Consider the following 10397-nt stretch of genomic DNA (forward strand, 5'->3'; position numbering starts at 1 on the left):
TAATCAGAAAATTTTAAGTTTCAAATTTCGTAAAATATATTATGTAAATTAATGAAAAAATGCTTACAAAAACCCAGATCCCATAAAATGGTTCAAAAAAATATAGTCAAACGTTAATTTTCATACAACATAAAATTGTCGGTTATATAATCGTTTATAATATTTTTATAGTTTGTAATAACATAATAAAAAAAACCTTCATATCCACCAACAAAAATATTCCTATTTCTTCATTACCCAAGAGAAATAAAAGAAAAGAAATTTACTTTTTTTTACATGGAGAAAAATAATTAAACATCATAAAAATTTATTTCCCCACCATTATATGTAAATATTAGTTAACTTAACATCATAAATTCGACCCTATGTTTTTACTTTATCACAAAAACCCTCTTCGGTTGAATCCTCTTGCTTCTCTCATTCATCTTGAACTTGAAGCCTTTAGTATTGATTTAGCATAAGCTAATGGGAGAGCTGCAATCTTCTTCGCTTTCCCAACATAAGCCCTCTTCGTAAAGTTGTTGTAATCATTCGCTTCAATCTCGTCCAATATCCTCCTGTACAATAGGAGCGATGCCCATACCTGAAAAAAAAAAAAAATCAAACAGCCAAGTCTTTCCGGGTTAAATCGATCGAAAACAAAGCTCTGGGGGAAAAGTGAAAAATAAACAAACTTGTATTGAGACACTTACCGGCCATCTGCTAGCTGCGTCAAGCTCAGTAACACCTTTCTCAGCTTCATCAAAGAACATTCTTGCTCGCTTAAGCTGCATTTTCATGAAGTTTCTCCATTTATCAGTGACTTTTCCAGAAAATATGTCTTCATCTGAGAGACCAGCCTGAGCTAGCTCATCTTGCGGCAGATAAACCCTTCCTCTTCTCGCACTAAAAGAGAGATCAAAACCAGTTCAAGAATGAGACACGAATCAAGAAACAGGTTGTGAATCTTGAGAGTCTATATAAGAAAAAGGAAGACTCACTCTTCGCCAACGTCTCTGAGTATGTTGGTAAGCTGATTGGCTATGCCGAGAGCCAAGGCAGCGTTGTAAACACTCTCTGTCGTTGCTTTGGACTTAGGATCGATCCCCATAACCGGAACGCTCATCAAACCGACGGTTCCGGCTACATAGTAGCAGTAAAGGTAGAGATCATCAAAGTTCTTGTATCTAGACTTCCTCAGATCCATTCTCATTCCTTCTACCATGTCTCTAAATGGCTGCAAAACAAATAAAAACATTAAAACAAAACATTCATAAGCTTTTATATCAATATGAGGCAGAGAGAGAGAGAGAGGCTGACCTGAATATCGACGGGGTATCTAGCAACTGTATCAGCTAGAGCAGCGTCAAGCATATCGAAAGGACGGCCACGGAAGAGATCTTCTAACCTTGCTTCCCATCTGTCTAACGCCATGGGTGTTATGTGTGATGCATTAGGCCCATCTACGAGTTCATCAGTTCTTCTACACCAAACTGCACACAAAGAAAGAGAGAGTATAATCAACAAACCAAGAAACAACCAAACATAAAAAGTAAACAACGGTCATGAGCTAACATTCTTCAGCATGAGTAATCTTCAGTGTTTAAGATAATTGGGCCTTAAAAGCCCATTGAAAACCCCATATTAGTTACTAAGCTAATTTATTATCTTGGGTCTTAGGGTACAAACTTGGATGCTTGGTGTTTAGATGAGTGCAAGTTTCAAGAAAGTCTATTTTTTTTTTTAAATGTGATGTAACACTTCAAGAAGTCTAGTTATGTCTAGGGATTCGAAATAAACTCATTTTCAATGTACTTTGAGCATCATTTAGAATTCAAATCAATGATGACAATGCAGATATACTCTAAAACAGTAGTAGTAACTCACCATAGATAGCCCAAATGGCCTTTCGCCTCTCAGGTGTCATAAGCAAAGTTCCTACAGCAAAAAACCAGTAAGAACACTCAGAAAACAAACGAAAGCCATTACACCAAAGATAGAAGAAGGTAAGATGCTAACCGAGATAAAACGTTTTAGCATATTCAGCACAAACTTCGCCGCATCGATCATAAGCTTCACCCAACAAACTCAAACTCCCAGTAGTAGTCCCAGGAAGAACAATATCCTGTGGCTTCTTCAGATCATCAAGGTCCCTAAGCTGTTTGTTAACCAGAGCTGCTTGTTTCAGCACAACGTTGTAAACCTTCTCTTCAGATGAGAGGGTTATCTCTCCTGCAGCAGGACTTGCTACTAAACTTGAAGAGACAGCACTACTTAATCTTCTTCTGCAGCTCATTACAGAAGAAGAAGAACTCCTCTTGCCAGTGTCGAGTCTCTGATTCAGACAAGGAGAAAGCAATCTAGAAGATTCTAGAACTCTTATTAACCCAGGATTGTTCATTGGGTCTGGATTTGGAGAAGAGGGAGCAACCCATAACACTGCTACAGAAGACATACTCAAAGTTCTTGACAGAGAGATGGAAAGATCCAAACTTTGTGGTGAAACCCAGATTTTGATTTTGGATCAAACTGGTAAAGATGAATGCTTTCCTGCAAAATGGATTAATACAAAAAAAAAAAAAACGAGTTGATGAGAATTCGAGATCTCTCATTCTCTATATAAATGCGAGAAAAAAACTATCTCTACCAAATTCATAGCAAGTAGACAAAGAGGTAACGGGAAGATGTTTCAAAAGCAAAATGAACATACTTTCAGAACAGTAGAAACATAGTAGGAGAGGACAACCTTAATTAAACAAAATCATACCTTTTGGTCTCTCTAAGAACAGACACCTTGAGACGGAGGATAAGAAGAAGAAAGAGGACGAGGAGAAAAGACCCAGAAAATTCTCGAGACGTTTGTATTACAACGCTTACTGTAATATATAACACACTACACTAGACACACAAGTAGAAGATGTGTCTTCTCTCTGTCACAAACAATCTCACCCACTCAAATCTCTTCTTCTTCTTCTTTTCCCTCTTTGTCTTTTTTTTTTTTTCTTTCTTTGTGGATTTAATGAGAAGCTAGAATAAATACAAAAGTCGTTATTTTCTGTGTATATTTTTTAATTTAATTTTGACTGGCTAAGTTAAAGTGTCTTGGACTCTATCAAGTGAGTCGTGTCATGTGTATCAAACATTTATAGTTTTTTCATAGAAAGATCCCGATTTAAATCTTCCCTAACCTTTTTTTATCCCCTTTCTCCATTTTGGCCAGATTTGTTTCCATTAGTTAATTGATTTTTTTTTAAACTGTTACTATTCCATACTTTATCTGATTAATTAACCAATTCAGTGCCAGATTGTATATCTATAATTCTATATTAGGAGCTCTGCAATTGATATTTCAGTTATTCATATAAACAATTACATATATTTTAATTGTTTAAAAACATTTGAAGTGGCCTGGTATTTTTACCCCTCAAAACTAAAGACTGCTTTGAAAACTTTAATCCACTATTTTAGTGGACTACCACTCAAAATGCATTTTTCTAATACAAGATGTTAGCGTGGTTCTGTACAAAATAATTATAAAGCTAAAAGTGACATATGTAATATGGTCAAACAAACCAAAAAGCTAAACATTTCATTACGGAGACTGAGATCTCAAATCGCCATTAGTTAGAGAAATTATAAAAAAAAATTTAAACCTCTATCAAACAAATATTTTAAAACCTCTATCAAAATTAATAAAACGTATTTCTTGGTAGAAAGGACAATCGAGTTTGGGTGGGGCCACGCCAGTTTGGGTACAAAGGATTATGTGTTGACATGAGAAAAGCAGAAAGGGAGATCGCCGAGACGCCACGTGGACGCTAGAGCCAATGAGAGAGCGATAAGCTTATCAAGTGGGGAGGAGCACCGAAGGGTAAAGTGGGCGACGTCGCTTTTCCACGTGTCATTACACCCGTGGTAGAAAGTGTAAAATGCTAGATTTCCTCTTAGTCGGCATATGGGTCCCACCTTCACTCCTCTCTACATTCGTTGGCAACTTGCTTTCTCTCTCTCTCCTCTACTTAGACAACCTCCGTTGCTTTCAGAAGGTTTGCCTTTGCTGACTTCTTATAGGTTTTTTTCCCCCCCACTTTCTGATTTGTGTTGGTCCGTATTTTCCTCCGTATCTTCTGTGAAATACTTAGACACACGTTCTTGTAAGTTGTAAGTTGTAAGTTGTAAGTTATAAGTTATATACGTTGCTGAGAAACGTGTTTGGTTTAACGATGTGACATTGGTGAATAACTCTATAAGCTAAAAGTATTCACTGAGTCACTGACTGACTACTCACGTAATCATATTGATTGTTTTTTTGTAGTTATATATGGTTCCTATAATCATGTAATAATAATAACATATTGACATCATAAATAATCAATTACATCAATCTTTTTATCAAGGATTTGGATATGTAAAACGCAGACGAAGCTTGTTTCATCATCACACACACGGTCGTAGAAAAAGGTTGCATCATTATCGCTGAAAACTCGCAAGGAAATCACTGAGATTCTATGCAACATGTCAATCGATTCACGTACTAGAATTGTCTGGCGAGTGATGGAGACATGGTTGTTACTAGAAACGTGTGTGCTCGTAACTTGTGTTATCTTTCATGCCCCATAAAATTTTAGTCAAGATTAGAAATTTATCGTTTTCTACTATTATTCAATAATATAATTAGATTTAATAAGTTAGGTTTTATTATAAAAGTACCAAAGAAATGGACCGTAGTCATCATTTAAATGGTTACATGACTCGACGACACGTACGTAGTGTTGCTTACTGCTGAAAGTTTTTTTCTTTCTTTGCCTCCCACGATTATATTAAAATTGTCGTTGTATAAAATACTTTTGATGACGAGTTTTTGTCAATCATAGTTTCTAAAATGGTCTAGGAAAGGTTGTAATGTGTAAGAAATAATAAACTTCGTTAATGGCTACGTATGCAGAGTGAGTCGACCACGTAAACACTAATTGGACGTGTCATGTGGCACGCTTCCATAGTTGATAGTTCTATTATAGTATTATACACGAATCCATTGTGTAAATTTTACAACTAAACATAATTATATTTCTTAACCTACCATTGATCACCATTTTTAGTGAAATAGCTAATTGTTACTAACAACCTATAGAAAGAGATTTCGTAATGGATTGTTAGTAAAAAGGGTTACTAAGGACATTATTTTTAAAAAAAAAATTAATTTCCATTTAAAACGTTATGGTCAGTGGACAGATAACATAATAGAACACTATGGTTAGTGGACAGGTAACATGATAAATTTAAATGCAGAATTGCTTGTTCTATTGAAAGACATGCATTGTTTGGAATGTTGATTAACTACATTTTCAATTTAGTTGGTGGTGAAAAAACATATAATTTAACATACACCACAAAAAAAGGGTTACCACTTTTGTTCTCAGCCGTGTGAAGCTGAATATTCCTTCCTCTGATCTTGCAGATCCTTTGTACTTGTTTTGTTTTGTCTTTGGCGCGTACTTATTTTGTATAGTCCACGCATACGTACCACTCAAAAGTCATCTGGTTTACCTGTTTTCTCCACCATACGTATCTTTATCGAATCTATTGTGACCAAAATGTGTGTGCAAGTTTTTTGTTTGTCTCGTTGAACAAAGGCTAGATATCAATTTCCTCTTAGTAACATGTGCTACAAGTCACAATGATCAATACAAATTGCATGACCGAAGGATGAAGATTGATATGTTCGAAATTGTAAACTCGACATGTAGCGAAACCTATATCTTTTCTTTTGGGGCAACAGCAAAACGTATATCTAGTAGTCTGGTTATTAGTTAGTAAAGATATCAAAAAAAAAATTCCACAGTAAAGGTATCAATTAGAGGTCTGACTTTGTTTTAACTTCCTCCTCATTGCCCCACCCAATTGGGCCAAACCCAAATAGCTCAAAAAACCAACATAGTGGCCCATTAAAAAAATTTGGATTTGAACCAAACCGGATTAGTCCACTGCGAGGGAAACCGGTTTGGGCATTTTCACAATTGACTGAAGAAGCCATAAGAATCAGGGTTTAAGGAGAAAATCACAAACCCAGGAAGAGAAGAAGTATGGATGGACTCAGAGTACCAAACCATGGAACAGTTCCTCCGATGGGCAGGAGAGCTTGGCGTTTCAGATTCCACCGATCCTTCTCGATCTCACCATTCATGTCTCGGCCATTATGGGTTTACGTTAGAAGTGAATTCAAACGACAAGGTCTTTATTCCCCTAGAGATCAGCCTTTATGCTCTAGCTTCTTCATGGCCTAAAGATTCTTTATACATTCATCAAGACGGTAAGCCATCTTTTGCGCTTGTATCCATGTTGAGACTGTGGCATACCCCACAGACATATCTGGACCCAACGTTATGTGACCCTATACAAAATTGAAATTTTATCTAATTTTTAGTAAATTCAAAATTTTATATTATTTATTTTGTAAATGCTTATTTTTTAAATGAATAATCATAAATTTTATCTCATAATATAATTTTTACTTAATATATTTAATTATTTTTATGTTTTTATATAGTATACATTTTATATGTACATAAGTTTTTTTAAAAAAATTGGAGACCCCATGAAGTGGAGGCCCCATTCCAATGTTTCATCCCACTAGGGTTAAGTCCGGCTCTGCCCACAGAGCCAACGTGACAAGTCGGTTATGCACTTCGTCTTAGCTGGTTCTCAGATATCTTTGAAGAATGAGATTTCTGAAGTGGATGACAGAGAAATGTGGAAGTGTTTTAAAGGATCTGCCAACATCTCTCCCAGAGGATGTGATTCTTGAAGACATTGACAAGCTCCAAGACCCTGAATTGCGTCAGGAGCAGAGAGGAGTATAAGCTTTTGACACTGAACTACCTGCTTTTTCGATGTTTATTTCTTATATTGCAAAAGAACAACTTTTTTTAACAACTTAAATTTGGAAATGAAACATACCATCTCTCTCCTTATCTAATTAGTTTAACTTAAGCCTTGTGGAGTGTTAGTGCTAAATTACTAATCTATTTCTATTTATATTATTGCATATATTTTTGAAAAAAATCATTATTTATTATCATATTGATTTTAGTTAATTTAAATTACTTTAATGTAAAATTGACAAAAAAAAAATAGTTTTTGATATTGTGAATTTATCAACCATTAATTTTTTTTTTTTAAAGTGTTTGCATGAAGACCTTATAAATATATTGTCAACTAACAAGATGAAATGGTCGACATTAACTATTAATATCCAAAATTGTCACCATTGTAGGAACTCTTTACTTTGTCATCCAATATATTTTAAGAGCAAAAAATATAACGGTAATTAATGTAAGTCAAATAACACGTTTTTCGTAATGGACGGTGAAGATGGACGGTGAAGGAGGTGATTTTGTCAATAATTATGGCTTTCACATGTCCAAACTTCTTCTATCAAAGGAGAGCTAAGCTGAAGAGGAAAGATATCCCAAAATCAAAATCACAAAGAGAAGTGAAGAAGAAGAAGAGCGTGAGAGAGAGAAAAAAAAAAAAAATTCTATAATCTCTTACGGGTATTTGGGATCGGGCTGAGAGAAAATTATTTAGAGAGTTCGGGCATTTTCTTCTATTATAACGAGAAAATTATTAATCGATTTCTCCGTTATAATTGAGAGGTTGTAACTCCTATTATTTTTCTCGTAATAAATTCTTCTACATTGTCCGTGGTTTTTACCCTTTGGGGTTTTCCAGGTTAAATCCGGTGTTCCATTTACTACAATATTTCTCAAATTATTAGCTGCGACCCTGCTCTATCCGGTCCAGTTTTACAACAAAAACTATGTATCAATGTATGCACCTCCACATATAATTAGCCTTGTTATACGTGTGACAACTAGCCAATGAAAATACTTACCACGTCAAATCGTTTTCCCTGGCGATTGTAGTAATTTTCTTTGTTATTCTGACCATTGTACGCTGCATGTCTTTCTTAAAAGAAGATTCTCTTCACAATTTCATGGCTTATTGTTTATACATGAGTTGCTACTTTTTCTTGTCATTTTTGTTCTTTTGTTGTCCAGCCTTTTCAACGCAGACTATATAATATAGGGCCGTCTATGTGTAATATATCTATCTTTTGTCAAAACAATTGATTGATATATTACAGTATACTATATCAATCACATAAGTTTCTAATGTTAATACACTTTTATTACAAGTTGTCAACCTATTGAGCGTAAATGTGCAATAGTAATTTGTGGTTATAAAAAAATGTGCAATAGTAAGTAGAATTTTATATACACAACCAAATATATTAAAGGAAAAATAATTAAACAATCCGAATTTAAAATTGCTTGCGATAGTTCAAGTATGAAGGTTCTTGCATGCATCCAAGTGTGTTCAGTATAACCATTTTTTAGTTTAAGAAAACAACGTTGGATAAAGTGTTCTTAAACGTGTGTAAATATCCTTTATATAAATATCTGGATATTTTAATTTAAGATTTACGTCCAAAATTGAATCTAACGGAGAATTAGTGACGAAAGGTAAAAACAAAAAATTGAAGATTGACAAACTTGAGTCTAACCGGTGACCATTAGAGGAAATAAATTGGAAAAAATGCAAATGAATAAAATTATATGAATGAAAAGAAAAATTATTCCTTATCAATTTTGGGGAGGAACAAATTTGTTCTATATTCCTCTAGAATAAAAAGAATGAGAAAGAATAAAAATGAAAAACTATTCCTTATAAATGATAAAATTAAAAAGAAATAATAAAAAATGCATTATTCTTTTTCATTCCTTGGTCACCGGTTAGACCCCGTAAGAACAAATTTAATAATTTTATAATTTTATGAATTTTTTACAAACCATATACATGGGCTAGGGCAATTCTCCTAAATAGACAATTTTCAAGTTTTGATCACAAAAATAGACTACAAGGAGGAAAATGACCAAAATGTTTTATTTAATAGCTAAAAGACCCTAATACCTAAATATATAAAAAAATAAAAAAAAATAAAAAAATAATTTTTTTTATAGTTTTAGATTATACTAGGTCTTGACCCGCACAACCGTGCGGGTGATTATTTTATTTTTATACACATAATTATTTGTTTTACATGATTAATTGTAATATTAACCATATTACTAATTTTTTTTAATATAACATTTTAAAACACAACAATTTTATAGTTCACATGCAATAATTTAATTTATTTATTTTAAATTTTTCATATTTTAAATCATGTGATACAAAATTCTAAATTGAAAAATTTTACTGGTGAAAGATCAAAACAACACGAGGAAGCCGAACCTGCCTAGTTGGAAGAAGAACTTGGTAAAGGAAAACGTGTAAGAACTACACCAGCTTGGCACGAGGATTATGATCCGAGCTGCAATGTTGCATATTGTTTTTTAACTGAGGACGGAGAGCCATCAAATCTCCAAGAAGCAATGAGCAGTCCAGATGTTTCTCAGTGGATGGAAGCAATGCAAGAAGAAATTGAAGCTCTACATAAAAATAAAACTTGGGAGCTCGTATCATTACCGCAAGGAAGAAAAGCCATTGGAAACAAATGGGTCTACAAGATCAAGCGAAATGGTGATGACCAAGTGGAGCGGTATCGTGCTAGATTGGTGGTGAAAGGATATGCTCAGAAAGAAGGCATTGACTTCAATGAAATTTTTTCACCTGTGGTTCGACTTACAACAGTTCGGATACTGTTGGCAATGTGTGCTACATTTGACTTACATCTAGAGCAACTAGATGTGAAAACGGCGTTTCTTCATGGAAATCTTGAGGAAGAAATTTATATGCTCTAACCAGAAGGTTTTGAAGAAAAAGAAAAGGAGAATTTGGTTTGCAGGTTAAACAAATCTTTTTACGGTCTAAAGCAGGCGCCAAGATGTTGGTACAAGAGATTTGATTCCTTCATCATGAGCCTTGGATATAGCAGACTTCATGCAGACCCTTGTGCATATTTCAAGAGGTTTAGTGAAACAGAGTTCATTACTCTGCTGTTATATGTAGACGACATGTTGATAGCAGGCCCCAACAATGATCGTATCAATGAATTGAAGGCACAGGAGATGAAGGACTTGACCAGCAAACAAGATTCTAGGGATGCAAATTCACCGAGACAGAAATAATAGGAAGATTTGGCTGTCACAGAAGAATTATTTGAAGAAAATCTTGCGGAGGTTCAACATGCAAGATTGTAAGCCAATCTTTACCCCACTTCCTATTAATTTCAAGTTATCCTCCGGTATGAGTATTAGCAGTGAAGAAGGAAGGATAGAAATGTCTCGAGTACCGTATGCATCAGCAGTGGGGAGCTTAATGTTCGCAATGATTTGTACACGACCAGACATTGCACAAGCAGTGGGAGTAGTAAGTCGGTACATGGCGAATCCTGGCAAAGAGCATTGGAATGC

The 10397-nt window shown here is 34.6% G+C and overlaps 1 protein-coding gene across 1 annotated transcript; it reads right to left on the bottom strand.

Moving 5' to 3' along the window:
* Positions 1 to 203: 203 nt before the first annotated feature.
* LOC106327868 (phytoene synthase, chloroplastic-like) lies at positions 204 to 3006 on the bottom strand. Its single transcript, XM_013766162.1, has 7 exons — positions 2747 to 3006; positions 1999 to 2529; positions 1867 to 1917; positions 1300 to 1472; positions 981 to 1216; positions 693 to 885; positions 204 to 583 (listed from the first exon to the last, which is right to left on the bottom strand). Exons 2-7 carry the CDS (start codon positions 2432 to 2434, stop codon positions 422 to 424), a joined length of 1251 nt encoding a protein of 416 aa, XP_013621616.1. The 5' UTR covers positions 2435 to 2529; positions 2747 to 3006; the 3' UTR covers positions 204 to 421.
* Between the last annotated feature and the right edge of the window lie 7391 nt (positions 3007 to 10397).

Source organism: Brassica oleracea, chromosome C2 (genome assembly GCF_000695525.1).
Source record: "Brassica oleracea var. oleracea cultivar TO1000 chromosome C2, BOL, whole genome shotgun sequence".
Taxonomy (NCBI): Eukaryota; Viridiplantae; Streptophyta; class Magnoliopsida; order Brassicales; family Brassicaceae; genus Brassica; species Brassica oleracea.